General features: G+C 41.4%; 1 protein-coding gene across 1 annotated transcript; it reads right to left on the bottom strand.

Annotated features, from left to right (window-relative positions):
• Nucleotides 1-3,283: 3,283 nt before the first annotated feature.
• On the bottom strand, nucleotides 3,284-19,927 carry LOC134480517 (uncharacterized). The gene is made up of 5 exons (XM_063268033.1): nucleotides 11,412-19,927; nucleotides 10,524-10,683; nucleotides 9,063-9,194; nucleotides 8,211-8,394; nucleotides 3,284-4,071 (listed from the first exon to the last, which is right to left on the bottom strand). The coding sequence occupies exons 1-5, from the start codon at nucleotides 11,539-11,541 to the stop codon at nucleotides 4,066-4,068; spliced, it is 612 nt and encodes a 203-aa protein (XP_063124103.1). The 5' UTR covers nucleotides 11,542-19,927; the 3' UTR covers nucleotides 3,284-4,065.
• Nucleotides 19,928-20,177: the final 250 nt, after the last annotated feature.

Raw genomic sequence — 20,177 nt, 5'->3', positions numbered from 1 at the left:
CAAGGCCAACTGATAAGCAGTCACACACAAATGAAATCTATACAGCCGTTGTCCAGGGCTAAGGTTTGGAGAAATGGAAACAACCAGTTTTTACAAAAAGCTACTGCGGGCTACTGCGATGTCTCCATTGTATGTTGTCCCCAGCATTAGCCAAAACTCAGACAACAAAGGGAGGTCAAAAGGATACAGATTGGAAAGGAAGAAGTCAAAATATCACTGTTGCAGAGGATAGGGTAGTATACATGGGACACCCCAAAAGTTACAACAGAGAACTCCTAAGCCTGATAAACAACTTCAGCAAAGTGGGTGGGTATAAAATTAACTCAAACAAATCAGTAGCCTTCCTCTACACAAAAGATAAACAAGCTGAGAAAGAAATTAGGGAAATGACACCTTTCATACCAGTCCCAAATCAAATAAAAATACCTCAGTGTCACTTTTATCAAACCAGTGAAAGATCTATGTGACAAGAATTTCATGATCTGAAGAAAGAAATTGAAGAAGATCTCAGAAAATGGAAAGATCTCCCATGTTCATGGCTTGGCAGTTGGAAGATAGTAAAAATGGCCATTTTCCCAAAGTGACCTACAGTTGCAATGCAATCTCCATCAAAATTCGATTCCAATTCTTCATAGGGTTAGACAGAACAATTTGTAAATTCATTTGGAATAACAAGTAACGCAGGATAGCTAAAACTATCCTCAACAGTAAAAGGACTTCCCTGGGAATCACCATCCCTGAACTCAAGCAGTTTACAGATCATTAGTGATAAAACTGTATGGTATTGGTACAGAGACAGGAAGATAGACCAGTGGAATAGAACTGCAGACCCAGAAATGAACCAGCACACCTATGGTCCCTTGATTTTTGACAAAGGAGACAAAAGCATCCAGTGGAAAATGGATAGCATTTTTAGCAAAGGGTGCTGGTTCAAATGGAGGTCAGCATATGGAGGAGTACAAATCATCCCCTTCTTATTGCCCTGTGTAAAGCTTAAGTCCAGGTGGATCAAGGACCTCTACATCAAACCAGATCACTCAAACTAATAGAAGCAAAAGCGGGGAAGAATCTTGAACACATGGACACTGGAAAAAATTTCCTGAACAAAACACAAATGGCTTATGCTCTAAGATCAAGAATAGACAAATGGGACCTCATAAAGCTACAAAGCTTCTGTAAGACAAAGGACTTTGCGGTTAGGACAAAACAGCAACCAAAAGACTGGGAAAAGACCTTTACTAATCCTACAACTGATAGAGGGCTAATATCCAAAATATACAAAGAACTCATGAAGTTGGACTGCAGGGAACTAGTAACCCTATTAAAAATTGCAGTTCAGAGCTAAACAAAGAATTCATAGCTGAGGAATATGGAGTGGCTGAGAAGCACCAAAAGAAATGTTCAACATCTTTAGTTATGTGGGAAATGCAAATCAAAACAACCCTGAGATTCCACCTCACACCAGTCTGAATGGCTAAGATAAAACACTCAGGTGACAGAAGATGCTTTTGCGGATGTGAAAAAGAGGAACACTCCTCCATTGTTGGTGAGATTGCAGACTGGTACAACCATTCTGGATATCAGTCTGGAGGTTCCTTAGAAAATTAGACATTGCACTAGTTGAGGACCCAGCTATACTTCTCTTGCACATATACCCAAAAGATGCTCCAACATACAACAGGGCACATGCTCCACCATGTTCATAGCAGCCTTATTTATAATAGTCAGAAAATGAAAAGATCCCAGATGCCCTTCAACAGAGGAATGGAAACAGAAAGTGTGGTACATCTACACAATGGAGTACTACAGAGATATCAAAAACAATGACTTCATGAAATTCATAGACAAAGAGAACGAACTAAAACATATCCTCCTGAGTGAGTTAACCCAATGACAGAAATACACACATGGTATGCACTCATTGATAAGTGGATATTAGCCCAAATGCTCAAATTCTCCAAGATTCACAGACCAAATGAAAGTCAGGAAGGATGACCAAAATGCTGATTCTTCACTCCTTCCTTTAAAGGAGAAGAAGAATCCCTATTGAAGGGATAGGGATGCAAAGTTTACAACAGAGCCTAGAGTAATGGCCATTCAGAGTCTACCCTACATGTGGCCTATACATATATAGCCTTCAAACTAGATAAGGTGGATGAAGCGAAGAAGTGCAGGCTGACAGGATCTGGATATAGATGTCTCCTGAGAGGCACAGCCAGATCATGTCAAATACAGTGGCAAATGCTAGCAGCAAACCATTGAACTGAGAACCGGACCTCAGTTGGAGGAATTACAGAAAGATTGAAAGAGCTGAAGGGACTTGCAACCCCATAAGAACAACCATGGCTGCCAAGCAGAGTTCCCAGAGACTAAACCAGTACCAATCACTATACAGGGACTGTGCCATGGCCTCATCTGCATGTGTATCAGAGGATGGTCTTCTTGGGCACAAATGGAATGAACAGCCCTTGGTCCTGCCTAGGCTGGGAAAGTGGATGGCTGGTGAAGGGAGTACTTTTATAGCAGAGGTGGAGGGCGATGGTATTCAGACTTATTTCTGGAAAACAAGGAAGGAATAACATTTGAATTCGAAATGAAAAATATCCAACTAAAAATCAACAACAACAAAATGGTATATTGAGCTTCGAATCAAAAAAAGCCACAGTCAGGAAACAGAGAAATGTACGCCTATGGTTATCTTCAAATATGCTCAGGGCCCAGGTAGGTTCTGGGTCCAGGCTGAACCAAGCAGGTTCCTGCCACTGACTGCTCCTCTATTCCTGTTTCCAGAGGCATCATGCAGATTAATATTGGGCCAGAGATGTGGGCAGAGCTGGTCAGAAGTGGCTTTCTTTCCTGTGGTCTCAGGATTATCTGCATTCCTGGGTGTTCAGCATTTTCTGCCCCGGGATTTGGGTGCAGGATTCCCGATGGCTTTAAACTCCCTTATACCTTTTTTATATGTCCTGGGAGGTGTTACAGAAAAATTTATGTTTATCCTATTAATTTGGTCAAAACTGTCATCGACAGTATAATTTAGAGTTAACTATATAGTTGACAGCAAGCATACACAGTGGGTAATGTATGCATGATGAAGTTGAAATTCAGAGTTGGAAACACAGTGCACAGTGACTGTATAAATGCCTGTGAATCTCAGTCTGACTGGGAAGTGATTTGATGCCCAGTCCCCATGAGAATTCAGAGATCCATCCCTCCCTGATAGCTGTGGGACTTCAGATGTTGACACTAATGATCAATAAAGAAGGTTCTTAAGAGTGAAGAGTTTGAGATTACTCCTTTATTGACCAGAATACATCCAATTTACTTGATAGTAACCAGATGCAGGTAGTCAATATATACAGTCTATATCCTTATCAAAATAGACAAGCAAATGAACAAAACAACAACAGATAAATAATAAATCTTCAAATGAATAGAAGGAAAACCAAATAACCAAAACATTTAAAAATTAACCAAACTTTAAAAAGAAGAATTGCGCTAAGCATTCTTTTGCTGCTCCTTTTGCAGAATAGACTTATAGCTGTGGCTTGCCTTGGAGACATAGTAGAAAAGCTGTTAGTGATGGTAACAATCTTCTCGAGAGGAGTGGAAGTAGGTCTGTTTTGTTGGAGTGGGGGTATTAAGGAAAAAGCCTACCAATACTGAGTATAAATGATATTACAGACTTTGTCACAAAGTCTTTCCAATGTTGTGAACTGATCTCCATGAAACTCTTCTGGATGACCCATCAGGACAAGTACAAAATTACACGTGCACAGTCTTTCTGGATGACCAGCAGCTCTTGATTGATGTGCATCAACACTTCTCTGAGTCCCTCAAAAAGTGCACACTTGTTGGAGAGAGCTGAGGTGAAAGTACAGCCTATTCAATCCAAAGAAGTTAAACTAAAGGAGGAAAATGCCGTCCACAATTGCTATGGACACTACAGATGAGACGCAATAGTGGTGTATTTGCTGTGCACACTTAGTTCTCCTCCTGTAGCTCTTCTCTCCAAGGGAGATCTTGTCCTGGTCTGTGTCATGTTCGAGTTTCTGCTGGAGAATTTCAGACCTAGCAGAGCAAGGGAATAAAGATTTATTGAGTGGTTGTCAATTCAGCTCTCCCTCTTACATCAGCTCTATTCAGTTGGACAATCCAGCATGACCTGTCAGCCTAGGTCAGTCCCTGCATCCCCAAGTGACATAGAGTACCTGCGCTTGGATTTATATCTCAGCTTTTAACACTGCTAGAATTTGAACTGTGGACTATGCACTGTACTGGGATTAAGAGAAAAATGAGCATTTTTTCCCACTGGTCCAGGTATATGACATTGAATAATAACATTGTAGCTATGTCTGAACCTGAGTTCAAGAGAGGTATGAGCAACCTAGAATACCATGTGGATTCCTTCTGGAGAACATGCCCAGAATTGAGGTGAAATTTCTGATTACGTTAGCACTGAAGGAACCTGCGGAGGTTCAATTTGTAACCACTGTATCTGCAAATACACAGAGAAGCCATCTCACATCAAATCCATGGGAATTGCATAGATCCTGTAATCACTGAGAATGTGCTCCATGCAAATCTTCCCAGCGTACACACGGACATTAAATGTGATTGTGACGTAGAAACAGAACAGCACCCCTGTAAGTCTATGGCTAGTGTAAGGCAATTTGTGAGAGGACAGAAGAGAAAATGCCCTCAGATCTTTCCGGAGAGATCACAGGAAGAAAGGAGTAGAACATAGCAAGAAATCCAGAGGATCATATATATTGTTTCATGGGCAAAATTCACATGAACTGTACCAGAACAATACTCTGAGTAGCTCCTTAGCTGCCTGAGGCTGAAATCCAGGTGGGGTGGTCATCCACCCAAAAAGGGTATTTATATAGGGAAGGATATTCAAATGGCTTCTTCCAGCCTGTGTTCCTACCTGAACATTAATGCTTAATGTAAAGATTCCCCAGGATTCGCTGGAGGCATAAAAACAAATGTTGAGTGGGATATGTACATAGTGGCCAGAGCCTATAGACAGCTCAGTCAGTGATGTGCTGTCCTCCCATAAACCGTCATAGACTCAGGGTTCTTTCCCCATTAACAATCTGGCTTAGCAAGTCCCAAAGGCTGTGTAGAGCTGTCTTGTTGCTCAGCAAAGGATCATATATTGGTGGTGGACTAGACTCTTGTTCTTGTTCACTCTTTCAGACTTTCCCCAAAGTGTGCAACTTCTTCTAATCAGAGCTGTCTTTACCATAGCCTGAGTGACTTCATGCCCAAAGCTAGAATCATAGGAAATCTCCATAACCAGGATCCAAATCAACAAATTTTCTCCCCGTAATGTGATTGTTCCACAGATAATTTGAATAAGTAAGTAAACGCTTGCATGGATTATCTCACACTGAATCAGAATCTATGGAAGGGCTCCATCGTATGGTACACTTTTACTCCTTGGCTGATGGACGTCTGGATAGATTCTCCTTCAAGGTTACTCTGGGACCACTACAACACTGATGCTCCCTAGTTGCAATGGCAATACCTACTCCTTGTTGTGGAATCACTGGGTTAACTAAAACTTCTGTTCCACTTTCTGAACATGGCTTCTCATAGGGCTACCTGTTCTTACACTGTCAGACCCATTTGAAGCTCATCATTTCTCCTAACCCATTGAGGCTGAAATTAACTGAGAGAAAATGATGTTGATTGACAGCACTTGCAGAATGCTACACAGATAACATAGGGGAGCGCTTTGGATTATCTGTGCACCTAAAGGGGTTCCTGAAACTGCCCTGTTCTTGCACCACAGCATAGCTATGGGACTTTTTCTGGATGACGATACAATTCCAAGCAACTCAAATTCTCAATGAATAAAATCCAAGCCAACTCCCACGGGAAGTTGTAGTGTGCCAAGGTAGCTGGAAAGAAATGGTAGCAGGCAATGTGGAAAGCAACCTTGGAGAAGACACAGTGAGTGACACAACCTTCCAGTGGGCTTTCACAATTCACAAAGAACAGAGAAGCAGGATAAACTCATGGATTTTTCTAGAGAAGCCTTGCCCTTACCTCCCAGTACTCCATTCCTTTGATGTGCTCCAAAGGATTTCAATGCAGATCAGTGGTTTTGCCTGTAATCACTTGAAAATCTAACTTTACAGGTGTTTTTGTGTCCTCTTTTTGGGGGTTGCATTTCTAAAGTATTTTATTGTCCTGCTTCTACACCATAACAAAAAGGTACCTGCAAGCTCTAGGCCTGTACCATTTGTTACCCCTGTGAAATACGACTAACTTGAACATATTTCCACTCCTCCCCCAGACTTCACAGGATAATTCTGTTCTGAAATTTTTGGAAACAGAATAAATTAGTAATTTATGTGTCCTTTTGCTGTACAGAGCTAGATGGAGATGCCAAATGACTGGGCAGCTCTATTTCATGTTTCATGGATGTAAAGTGAATGCTTAGAGTACTTTTCTCATGAAACTTGGAATTGAGGGAAACACACGTTCACTACTGCAAACACACACACACACACACACCACACACACACACACACCACACACACACACACACACAAACACTCACACAAACACAGACACACAGATACACACTCGCATGCACAAATGAAAACTTTGCTCTTATGCAGCACATTTCCTGTTGAGTGAGGAATTAGTGGGAACAATGCTGTGTACAAGTCTCTTAGACTCAAGCAGGCTGTGCTGCCCTGGCCTGTACTCATTTCCACTTCAGGAAAACTTTCTATGCAGATACTTGCTGGTCCGACAAGTAATTTACATGTTCTGCACAGATACTCTAAACAACACAACATCAAATCCTCAAGAGAGAGATTTCTAGGAAAAGACTCCATCAAGCTCTATGCTGACTCATCATAGGCCCCTCACTAAAACTACCCTGTTTCCTTCATAGAAGACTTTGGAAGCATCAGAGAAGACAGTGACTCATGGTCAGTTCCCAGGAATATTTCATCACATTAGAGTTCCTGTGATATTAAAACAACCTCAATGTCAGTCAGAAAAAGGCTAAATAAATAACATACAGTGACTTTTCTGAAAGGCAGCACTGTGTACAATATTGAGAGGGAATCTATCCTGAAAGAATGCAGTACCCATGATATAGTCAGCAAAGCAATGTCAGCAGAGGGTTGCACTCTAGGATTCCATGCAAGATCATGGTGAAGCCAATAAGACAATCCAGAATCTTCCCGGGGGATAACCTGTTCAGGTAAAGTGAAGAAATCTAATCCTTATTTTTAAAATAGCTGAATGGTTTAAGAATGTGTTGAGACAAATAAGAGAGGGGGCTCATCTTGGAACTGGACGAATGATGCAAAGACTGCTGGCCAGCACAAAACAGGAAGCTTCATGTTTGTTGAGAGACCTAGGCTTAAAGGACTAAGTTAGATAATGACTGGACAAAACTGCATGTCATGAACTGGCCTCCCCGCATGCTCCCTAAGATGCAGGTCAGCACAGCAATGCACCTTTCTTGGTGAGAATTGGGGGTACATATGGATAACTTTGTTCTTGAAGCCTCAAGTCTCTCATGCCAACCCTCAGCCTTTGAGAAACCTTTTCCACATCCTTGCTCTTCTAACCAGCTTCAGGTTGTAAGGCCCAGTTATGAACTCTCCAGGAGCACTCAAATAAGACAGGACTGACATGGTGATACACAGGCTCTGTAGTTACCCAAGATCTATGAAGCATGAAGTCACCATCTTCATATACAGGGACATGAGGGGAGGAAGAACAAAAGCCACCACAAATGACAATGAGAACCATTTCTTTGGCATTTCCACCAAGCTCTCCTCCTTGAAAACTACTTACTTCCTGAGTCTCAAGGATCCCTGTAAAGAAAATGAGCTCCAGGCTTTTGCTTCATCCCTCAAAGCCCTGTTCTAGTCTAAAGAGGGGCTCCCACATAGCACCCTCCATACATAATGGCATGTAGTGCTGTGCTGTGTGATCAACCTATCTCCCTTAATGAAGTGCAGATTCTCAAAGAGCAGGAGCATTTCATTTCCAAACATGCAGTTTCTTGAAAAGGGGCTATCTCCACAGAAAGCCTTGTAAACCATCACATGAATGAACACTTGGATGAGACCTAGGTCAGGACATGGATCAGTCAATAGACAGTTACATTGGTGTGTCTATGTTTATGGTAAGACATGAGGACCACCTGACCTGAGTCTTAACCCTACCTGCTGTTGCTTGGCTCTGGGGTCACAGATGTTCATTCCGGCCTCTTCACAGAACCTCTTTGCCTCCACAGAGGATGCTGGCAGTTCAGTCTGCTCCACCAGCAGTTCTCTCTTCTCATTCAGCAAAATCTGTATATTGTTCTTCAATTGAGCTTGTTCACGCAGGAGCTGGGATTGCCTGATGCTGAACCACAAACAAAAAATGGTAAATCCCAGCCAGCCTCTATTTGCCTGTCACTCCTGCAAGTCCAATCATCCCTTCAAGGGTCCTCATCCTCAGAAATCCCCAGAATAGAGCCACACTATACAAGTTAACACCAATTAGAGGAGGTCAAATCCAGAATCCACATTCCACATGAAGCAAAGTACTTCTGAAAATCCTGACACTAAGACGGTTTATATAAATCAAGGAAGAAGAGATGGTCCATAAGGGAGCTCGTATATCCATGGTATGGTGAAACCATCTTCACGTTGTGGGGAAAGCCCCTCTGAGGGGTAGTTGAAGACCCAATAGCTATACAATCTTTCCATGTGTTTCTCATGGATCACAGATCTTTATATCTCCTATCAGAGTCCTAGAGATTCAGAGTTGATTGATATTCCCATCATGGTGCAAACCTTTTCTATCTAGAGGATCTTTAACGGGGAAAATAACAATTGGAGGGTCTTCTACACCCCTCACATGTACGACAACTGAGTCCAAGAGCTACAAATCTAAGACCCTTGCCAGGAGGCAGGCTTCTTGTTAAGAGTCAGACACCATGGAACCAGAGCCCTGACTTTTGTTAAAGTCATACAGGACAGAAGCATTCCCTGCCTAGTGCTGGGTTCTCATCTCTGTCAGCGACTCACCGGTAGGAACTGTTCACTTGTATGAGCTCCTTGTACCTCTCCATGGCATCACTTATTGAGTTGGTCATCATTTGCATAGCCATCATTCTCATCTCATGTTCAGATTGAAGTATTGGCAATTCGACATGCAGCCTGGGTTAGGTCATGGCCAAAGGAACAAATAATGTTTTGAACTCACGATTTCAGAATTAGGTGAAATGTAAATAAAAATATATAATAAAAAAGTTCAAATTCAAAGAATGGTGGAAGGAAAGAAATTGGCAAAGTCAAAAACCAGACCAAAACCCAACAGTGAGACTCAATCCACAGAAAATATTTCTATGTAAATAAGCAAACATTTGTTTTGAAATAAGGATCCTTGGAATTCTGAGAGATATGGTTCTGCAAAGACTCACTATATAGGAGGGGGCAGAGCCTGAGAGCTGCCTGTTTGGGAATAACAACTGTCAAGACCACAGTGACCTTTCTAGGTCACAATAAACAATCCCTGGATAGTTAAAAAAATAAAAACCTAAAGATCAAAGCAGGTGAAACAAATTAGGTGAAATCAGACTGTTCTCTCGATTACTTAAACTCAGTATGTACCACATACTTTCTCCTTCAAAGTATTTGTACTGGTTAAGTTTATTATCCTGGGCACAGGACAACAGAGTCACGGTACCAGTTGGAGGGACCTGACTTTCAAGAGCTGGCCAGGTGAGCATGATGGAATTGACTAGTTCAGGAAGAAGATTCCTCCAGTCTGTGCCACAGCTTTGGGCCCAAGAGAAAGCTGTGATGACATTTCTCTTGTTTTGAAAGCAGGTATACTCAATCCTTGGTTTCTATCGTTACATGAATTCCCAGAGGGCATAACTATGTTTGACAGGGAAGAGGATTTATAGCACCTCCTCCCCTCAGGAGAGTCCTGGGTGCCACCAAGGTATACAGAAGGAGCAAAGTGCTCTTTTGATCAGTGTGGGCCTCCACGTACTCATCACTATCATGACCTGCAAACTGTTGATCAAACAAATCCTCAGACCCCATCAAAGGTCCCAGACGTCCTGATCCTGAGTAAAACACCAACAAATACTGCCACATATATACACACCAACCCATATCCAAACACATTTAGAATGCCAACTACATCCATGGAGGTGCCATAGAATCAGAGTATAATGAACAAATTCAGAGGAAAGAGTGATGCCGTGCAGGCATTTCATTCACACACACAGTTGCAGCAAGTGTGACAAGGTCCTTCTAGCTGTTGACAGAACCAATGCTAATCCAAGAGGCTCGGGGTCAAGTACAAAAGAGGTTGACCCTAAACACACAGCACCTAGCTTATCTCACAAGCAAATGCCTGCCAAATCTCCTTAAAATCCAGGATGAGAGGTGAAACTTTCTCGTGCTATGAGTAAATCTTGAGGTAGTAGAGAGAGAGCGCAAGACAGTGAACAGGTTACTGGGCATAATGACTACCTGTGGTCCCACTCATCATAGATATAAAGGTCCAGGATTTGGTAAAGTTCATCCCTCTCGAATTGACACTTCTGGATTTCAAATTTGAGTTCCTCCAGTTCCTTTAGACACTCCTCTTGCTTACTGATGACATTTTGGGATGATGCCTTCCTACCAAAACCTGTACACAGATAAACCCAAGTGAATTTGCATACTTGAACCAATGGGCAGAATAGATCATTCTGAATCCGAAAAGGAGGTTGAGGAAGGGGAAATGGTAGAGACTGGGTGAATCCCTGAAAGAGCAGAAAAGCTTTCTTAAAGGTTGATTCTTAAGCTATGTCCCTCTTCCCAACCTCTAATGCCATATGCGTACCACACTCACTATTACACAAACCCCGGCACAGAAATGTATAATCTGACTGAGACATAAACATCTGCGACATTGTTATCTCATATCAGATGTGGTGCAGATAATCCTGGAGTTCATAATGACTTCATAATGCTTAGCACCATCAAGCTCTAACCAAGTGTGGTCCAGCCCAAAGTGTCTGAGAACTCAATTCATGACTAGGGGTGCATCCTTCCTTGTTCTCGCCATCAGAGACTTCTGTAACCTACAGTAATCTAGAGGATGAAGTGCTTCAACTCCCAACCATGGATGGTCACATTGTTAATCTCACAGTGACTCCTCCTGCCAATCATTGACACTCACAGTTAAAAAGCTTCAAGAAAAGACACTGAAGTCTTACCACTTTATGTCTTTCTCTCAAATTAAAGATCAGGAACTCCTGACTCTTGGTTTGCCTTTGAAAAATCCCAAGGCTCCTGCTTGTAAGGCCTAGTCTTAGAAGGCACATCTCAAACCTACCTCCTTGAGGATGTTCCCCAACTCTGCCCATGACTCACCAAGCCTTCCCCAGAATGATTTCCTCCTTCCTGTTTCACTAGAGAGGGGGTCAGCTTCCCTCTGACCTGGTGTGGTTTCTCCTTGATCAACACTTTCCTTCCGAAATAGCCTGAGCAGCTGGCGAAACATGCCTGCTTGTGAACCCAAAGGGAACTGAAGTAATATCCCAAAGGCAGTTGGTGTCACCACAACACTGGTGACATCACAGAAGATTCTAGGGATCTCTTAGATACAATAGAGTGTCCAGTGAAGGGCTTACTGGTGATGTCACTGGAAAATTCTATGGCCTACCTACTAACCAGCTCTCCCCACACTGATGAATTTCTGTGGAGACCCTTTCCTCCAGTCTCCCATGTGTCACTGGGAATACCATTTGGCAACCTCTATTTCAGAGCTACATATGCCTCTCTGCTTCATTAGAAGTCAACAATGCTTTTGCTGGGGAGGGTTGCTTACAACCCTGAATTGGAGAACAGATTTTTCTTAGCACCCAAATCTCTAGGGACCAAGGAGGAGGGAGATTTTTCTTAAAAGTAAATCTACTACTCGAGACAATGCATGTGACATGTACTTCGATTCCTAAGCTTTTCCCTTTTTTTGGAGGCCAATATATTTCTTCTATACCTCTGAGTGTATAAAACCTGGAAATATTTGCTTACTGTGCAGTCCTTGACAGCTGACATTGTTTCCATTTACATATCCATGTATTTCACAAAATCAATGGTCTATAATCCTATTTTTTTTCCAATAAAGGCTCCTTTTCCTTGGGATCATAGGGATCAACTACAGGGCATATAAAAATAATAAATTTCTGTCCGTTTTATATATAAAGTAGGGCATCCTCCCTTTCTCAAATATAACAAGACAATTAAATTGGACATCAGTGAGCAAATGTCACCTTGGACCTTGTGTTACTACATTGTAACTATATAGCCATCACTTCTCCAATATCATACTTCCTGAATAGACAAGTCTAGGCATGAGGATGTTGGGGACTACACCATGATCTTTTACGTGTAGCAAACATAAGAATCAGGAGGATGGAAAGGGAGTGGAATGGTCTGAGTTCAGGTTGAAACTCAATTTTAATGGGTCCATAAGTTCAGGAGGGAGTCCATTTGGCATTGTGATATATGGATTCTGTTTTCTTATCATAGGTGTTATAATAATTCAACATGAATGTGTGCTATAATGCCACCCCACCTCACAGATGTAAGAGTGAAAATCATGTCTGACCTTTCTGGGAAGAACTCTGCCTTTTACTACCATCTGGAGTTATACAACATCACTATACAAAGCTCAGAAGAGAGGGGTGCAGATGTGCGGCCCTTAGAATTTGAGGATCTTTTCTTCTGATTAGGGCACTTATGTGTCCTATGTACTTTTTCCCTTGCTCTTTTACTAATGGTGGCTGACTTCTTTCCTGGCCTGAGGTAAACTGGAGTCCAATCTTTTGGATTACTGAACCTTCTATTTTTGAGATGACAGTCCCACCAAGGGTCCTACTTCATACAGAAGTTATGAATAAGTCTCAGGGGCTGGAGTAAGTTAAAAACGTCTGTGACAACAAAGAACTGATTAAGAAAACAAGAGCCCAGCTGCTCATCAAGATCACAGTTGTATGATAGTAAGAAAATGTGAATAGGGCATCAGGTGAAAAGATAAATTAATTAGGAGGTCACAGGCCTAGAAGGGGTAGCCTTTGCTCTCAGTGGAGCTGCCATTCTTTCTGCCATTCCTCGCCCTCTGCCACAGGACCAGAGACTTCCCCATACAACTGGCTGGCCTTGCCAAAGACCTGGCAGGGCTTCTCCCTGTAGAATAGGACACATAGAGTCCTTGAGGACTCACCAAGAGGTCTCCTCCACACAGGTTCCTTGTTGTCAAAGGGAAATGTTCCTGCAGAATCCTGCCATGGCAGCAGGAATTTCAACCTGGCTGCTCTTGGTCCAGCTCACTGGGTGCAGGCCTGAGGCCCAGGGGTATCTGGGGAAAGAAGCAGCACGCACTACCTCACAGCTCTCTCTTTGTTGGATGCAACTGCTAGGACTGTGATGGGATTTTTGTTTCTTTGTGTGTTTATTAGAAATACCTACAAAGCTGATTAAAGTTGCAACATGCCTTCATACCCAGCGTGCAGAATGTTTTTACATCGTTGTTGTTCCTGTTTTATGTTTGGATTTTGTTCTTTAATCCCCTCAGGAAATTTCCCTGTTCTTAGAATATTAAGCACATGCTTGGGAGGGATCGATTATTCAAGTTCGGCAAATCTTTTGTTCTCACCATCACTCCACAGATGATGCCATTACTTACTTTGAAATAAGAAAACAGTTATAGAGAAGTAAATTAACCTGTAAGCTATCAAAGAAGAAACACATCATGATTGTGGAATGGCACCCCAGTATTTTGTATTTCCGAAGTTATTTTTATTTTAAATTTTTTATTGGATTTTTTTGGGTACATTTCATCTTTTTTAAATCCTTAAAGGTATCTTTTATTCCTCTCGTCCCATTTACAAGGTGGAATTTCACCTGTGATTGTTAGTCCAGATGGTTTGGTCAATGTCTTAGACATCACCCTGGCCTAGTTTCCTTGGCATAAGCTGAGTTAGAAGCAGACTCAAAGGTTCAGGACCAACAAATAATGAATTCCACTACATCTGGATACCTAGCCTCACAGCCAGGAAGGGACTGGATTTCCATTCACTATTTAAAAAAAGATGCAGTTCATTAACATGTAAAAAATTTCTCAAGTATATTAAAGTGTTTACCATGGTCATACAGTTTTTCAAATACCTGGCATTCATCTTTTTCCAAAACCTAAAATTTCTTTCTTATTCACATTTTTTGATTATTTTTTGGTATTAGTATCATTTTTTTAAATTTCAGTTTTTTTACTAGATATATATGTTTTATTCAAACGTTATTCCCTTTCCCAGCTTTTGGTCCATAAGCACCCCTGCCATGACCTCTCCCATATGTATGGTCCCCCAATCCATGCCACTTAGAAACCCCTTCCCGGACATTCCACTGCACTGAGGGTCCCACCTTGTTAAGAACAAGGGCTTCCCCTTCCACAGGTGCCCCAACAAGGATATTCTCTCCTACATATGCAGTTGGACCCCTGGGTCAGTCCATGTATAGTCTTTTGCTAGTGGTTTATTTGGTTGGCATTGCTGTTCTTATGGGGTTGCAAGCCCTTCAGCTCTTTGAATACTTCTTCTAATTCCCATAAAGGGCGTCTTGTTCTCAGTTCAGTAGTTTACTGCTAGCACTGACCTCTTTATTTGACATGCCCTGGATGTGTCTCTCAGGGGAGATGCATAATCTGTCCCTTTCAGTAAGCACTTTTTAGCTTTATCAATCTTACCTAGTTTTGGTGGCTGTATATATATGGGCCACATGTGGGGCAGACTCTGAATGGCTGTTCCTTCAGTCTCTGCTTTAGATTTGGCCTCCATATCCCCTCCTATGGATATTTTTGTTCCCCATTTTAAGAAGGAGTGGGAGCATCTGCACTTTGGTCATCCTTCTTCTTTAGTTTCCTGAGATCTGTTGATTGCATCTTGGGTAATTCGAGGTTTTGGTCAATATCTACTTATCAATGAGTGCATACTGTCAACGAGGGGTGTTCAGTACCTGGAAGAGAATGAAGGACAAGAGATGTGATGAAGGACTCCAAGACAAGTGTCTGATCAAGGCGACAATTTTATTTTTCCCCAAGGCTGAATTTGTACCATAAAAAGGGTAACAGAGAGAGGGGGGAAGTAAGAAACATTTACCCACGCTAAGGACACAATATTCGTGTGGTCAGAGAATTGGCTGGTGTTGACAGGTTGTCAGAAAGGTCACGGGTTTTTCATATCTATTAGTCAGCAGGATGTTGGTTTTTCAGAAAGGTTACAGGTCATGACATTGGGTATCTTAATGTCACACGTTATCATATGATTATTCATCTTGACCACCACATTTGTATTAGTCTTCTGCAGCTGGCTGGCGATTTTCCATGAACCCAGGCATACTTAATGCTCACCATAATAATAACATCAATAATGGAGGGCTTCATGGCCATCGCTCCCAAGAGCATACCAAGTGTGTTTTTCTGTGATAGGGTTACCTCACTGTGGATGATATTTTCTAGTTCTTTCCATTTGCCTATGAATTGAATGTTGTCATTGTTTTTGATAGCTGAGTGGTACTCCATTGTGTAGATGTACCACATTTTTCGAATAAATTCCTCTGATGAAGGGCATCTGGGTTCATTCCAGCTTCTGGCTAATATGAATAAGGCTGCTATGAACATAGTGGATCATATGTGTTGTTGTATGTTGGAGTATCTTTTGGGTACATGCCCAGGACAGGTATAGCTGTGTGCTCAGGTAGTGCAATGTCCAATTTTACAGGAACGTTCAGACTGATTTCCAGAGTTCTTGTACCAGTTTGCCATCCCAGCAACAATGGACGAGTGTTCCTCTTTCTCCACATCCTCGCCAGCATCTGTTGTCACCTGATTTTTTGATCTTAGACATCCTGACTGGTGTGAGGTGGATTCTTAGGGTTGTTTTGATTTGCATTTCCCTGATGACTAAGGATGTTGAGCATTTCTTTAGGTGCTTTTCAGCTATTCTATATTCCTCAGCTGAGAATGTTTTCTTTAACTGTGAACCCCATTTATTAACAGGGGTGTTTGGCTCTCTGTACTCTAACTTCTTCTGTTTTGTGTATACTTTGGATATAAGCCCTCCATCAGATGCAGGATTGGTAAAGATTTTTTCCCAATCTGTGGGTTGCCTTTTTGTCCTAATGATACTGTCCTTTGCCTTACAAAAGCTTTTCAGTTTTATGAGGTCCCATTTGTCGATTCTTGATCTTAAAGCATAAGCCACTGGTATTTTGTTCAGGAAATTTTCCTTAGTTCTTATGTCTTCGAGACTCTTCCCTACTTTTATCCATTACTTTTAGTGTATCTGGTTTGATGTGGAGGTCCTTGATCCACTTGGACTTAAGCTTTGTACAGGGTAATAAGAATGGGTCAACTTGCATTCTTTTACATGTTGACCTCCAGTTGATCCAGCACCATTTGTTAAAAATACTATCTTTCTTCCATTGGATGTTTTACCTCCTTTGTCAAAGATCAAATGACCATAGGTGTGTGGGTTCTTTTCTGTGTCTTCAATTATGTTCCACTGATCTGCCTGTCGGTATGCCAATACCATACAAACTATTGCTCTGTAATACTGCTTGAGGTCAGAGATGGTGATTCCCCCAGAAGTTCTTTTATTGTTGAGTATAGTTTTGCTATCCTGGGTTTTATGTTCTACCAAATGACGGCAAATTGCACTTTCTACCTTTATAAAGAATTGAGTAGGAATATTGTTGGTGATGGCATTGAATCTGTAGATTGCCTTTGGCAAAATGGTCATTTTTTACCATATTCATCCTGCCAATCTATGAGCATGGGAAATCTTTCCATCTTCTGAGACCTTCTTCAATTTCTTCAGAGATTTGAAGTTCTTGTCATACAGATTTTTTACTTGCTTGGTTCAAGTAACAGCAAGTTATTTTATATTATTTGGGACTATTGTGAAGGGTGCCATTTCCCTAATTTCTTTATCAGCCTGTTTACCCTTTGAGTAGAGGAAGGCTACTGAATTGTTTGGGTTGATTTTATACTCGGACAGTTTGCTGAAGTTGTTGATCAGGTTAAGTAGTTCTCTGGTAGAATTTTGGTGTTGCTTAAGTAGACTATCATATCATCTTCAAATATTAGTGTTTTGACTTCATCCCTTCTATTTTTTTCCCTTTGACCTACTTTCATTGTTTGATTGCTATGGCTAGGATGTTAAGTACCATATTGAAAAAGTAGGGAAAGAGTGGGCAGCCTTGTCTAGTCCCTGATTTTAGTGGGATTCCTTCAATATTCTAAGTTTAGTTTGATGTTAGGTACAGGTTTGATGTATTTTGCATTTTCCTATATTTAGATTCAGGCCTTCAATTCCTGATCTTTCCAGGACTTTATTAATGAAAGGGTAATGAATTTTGTCAAATAATTTCTCAGCATCTAATGAAATGATCATGTGGTTTTGGCTTTCTTTATATGATGAATTTCGTTGATGGACTTCTGTATATTAAACCATCCCTGCATCCTTGCCATGAGGTCTACTTGACCATGATGGATGATTGTTTGGATGCATTCTTGGATTCAGTTTGCAAGAATTTTATTGAGCATTTTGATCAATGTTCATAAATAAAATAGGTCTGAATTTCTCTATCTTTGTTGTATCTTTGTGTGGTTTAGGTATAAGAGTAATTGTGGCTTCATAGAAGGAGTTTGGTAGTGCTCTGTCTGTTTCTATTTTGCGGAATAGTTTGGACAGTATTGGTATGAAGTCTTCTATGAAGGTCTGATAGAATTCTGCACTAAATCCATCTGGTCCTGGGCTCTTTTTGGATGGGAGATGTTTATTAGCAGTTTCTATGTCTTTATGAGTTATGGGGTTGTTTCAATGGTTTATTTGTTCCTGATTTAACTGTGGTACCTGGTATCTGTATAGAAAATTGTCCATTTCCTCCACATTCTCCAGTATTGTTGAATATATGTTTTTGTAGTAGGATCTGATGATCTTCTTAATTTCTTCAGATTTTGTTGTTATGTCTCCCTTTTATTTCTGATTTTATTAATTTGGATACACTCTGTGACCTCTGGTTAATATAGCTATGCGTTTATGTATCTTGTTGATTTTCTCAAAGAACCAGCTTCTGGGTTTGCTGATTCTTTTGATACTAGGTTTTGTTTCTTCTTGTTTGATTTCAGCCCTGAGTTTGATTATTTCCTGCCTTCTACTCCTCTAGGGTTTATTTAATTTTTTCTAGAGCTTTTAGGTGTGCTGTCAAGCTGCTGACATATGCTCTCTCTTGTTTCTTTTTGCAGTCATACAGAGCTATGTGTTTTCCTCTTAGTGCTGCTTTTATTCTGTCCCATAAGTTTTGGTATGTTGTATCTTCATTTTCATTAAATTCTAAGAAGTCTTTAATTTCTTTCTTATGTCTCCAATGACCAAGTTGTCATTGACTTCAACTTCCATGTATATGTGGGCTTTCTGTCCTATTTGTTGTTATTGATCAGCAGCCTTAGTCCGTGGTTTTTTGATAGGATGCATGGGGTTATTTCTATCTTCCTGTATCTGTTGAGGCCTGTTTTGTGACCGATTATATGGTCAATTTTGTAGAAGGTACAATGGGATGCTGAGAAGAAGGTATATCCTTTGGTTTTAGGGTGGAGTGTTCTATATATATATATGTTAAATCCATTTGTTTCATAACCTGTTAGTCTTTCTGTGTCTCTGTTTAATTTCTGTTTCCCTTATCTGTACATTGATGAAAGTGGCGTGTTTAAATTTCCTACTATTATTGTTTGTGGTGCAATGTATGATTTTTTTGAGCTTTAGAAAGGTTTCTTATTGTTTAGGGACACAACTGCTATATACTTGACAAATATAGCAATCACCCAGAACATCCGTAGAAAGCATGTGACTGTTGGCCACATGAGGATGAGTTTCTTTCAAAGATCATCATGATTTTTGGTAAGATCTTCTCTGTTATTGGTGGCATGGCTTCCCACAAACATGGTCCAGTTGTCTAGAATCTCCTCCTTGGTCAGCATCTCATCCTTGTTTTTATCTGACTCATACACCAGATGCTGGGCCTCAGCCTGTGCATGGTCATAGTCCTGAGGGAGGATCCAATGGTGAATCTCATCCTAATCCAGTTCCCCATCCTTGTACAGATCTGGGAAATCATTGAACTGCTCCCCAGACAAAACCCAGTAGGTCTCAGGGCAATTGTCTTCGTGAGAAAAAGATGTCCACAATGTACTCATCCTGGTCCACAAAACCATCCCTGTTCTTGTCGATATTCCCCAGCGTTTCCAGAACTACAATCTCCTTCATATGTTCTAAATCCTCTTAGTGCAGAAAAGCAATGAACCCGTACTGAGTAGCTGTCAGGTCACCGTCAAGGCCTTAAACCTCCTCTCATCTCGTGGAGGCAACTTTTTAAAGTTGTGATGATCAGAGCTATCTTGGAATTCAGCAAGGTTTCCCAGGTAGTAGCCATAGGTAGCCTGCTGGTATTCTTCCCAGGAGATTTTTCATCTATGTCCCTATCATAATCCTTCCAGAGTTTAGCCACATTTTGGTTGATGTATCTTTTCTGTACCTGTTTGATCCAAACTTTCAGATCCTCAGTAGTAACAAGGCTGCCTTCATCACTGTCAGTTGGATCAACAATTTTCCCCAACTACTCCTGCTCTCGTCCAGGATTAGCTATCAAAGGTCTTGGAGTCCTCCTTGCCCAGGAAGACCTCATGATCGTACAGGAAGCTGTGCTTATTCTCTGGTGGCCACTGGCCCTGCTCTGAATCGGGACAAACCATGTGCTCCTTGCTCATCATGCTCTTGGCCCTGAACGCCAGGACCAGTGCCAGCAGCAGCCCATGGAGAGTCCCAGGCTGAGACCATGCACCACAGTTGCGATCAAAGGGAGGCAGCAGGGAAGTAGGGGCTCAGAGCACCTTATCCACTGTCCCTTCCCCAGAGAGGGCTTTTGTTACATTTCAAACGTTATACGTTTTCCTGGTTTCCACAAAACCCCTTATAAAACCCCCTCCTCCTTCTACTATGAGGGTGTTACCACACCCACCCAAACACCCAGGCCTATCTGCCTCCCTGTTCTGGTTTCCCCTACACTGGGGCATCAAGCCTTGAC

This window comes from Rattus norvegicus, chromosome 9 (genome assembly GCF_036323735.1).
Source record: "Rattus norvegicus strain BN/NHsdMcwi chromosome 9, GRCr8, whole genome shotgun sequence".
Taxonomy (NCBI): domain Eukaryota; kingdom Metazoa; phylum Chordata; class Mammalia; order Rodentia; family Muridae; genus Rattus; species Rattus norvegicus.
This window is presented reverse-complemented; position numbering and strand designations above follow the sequence as displayed.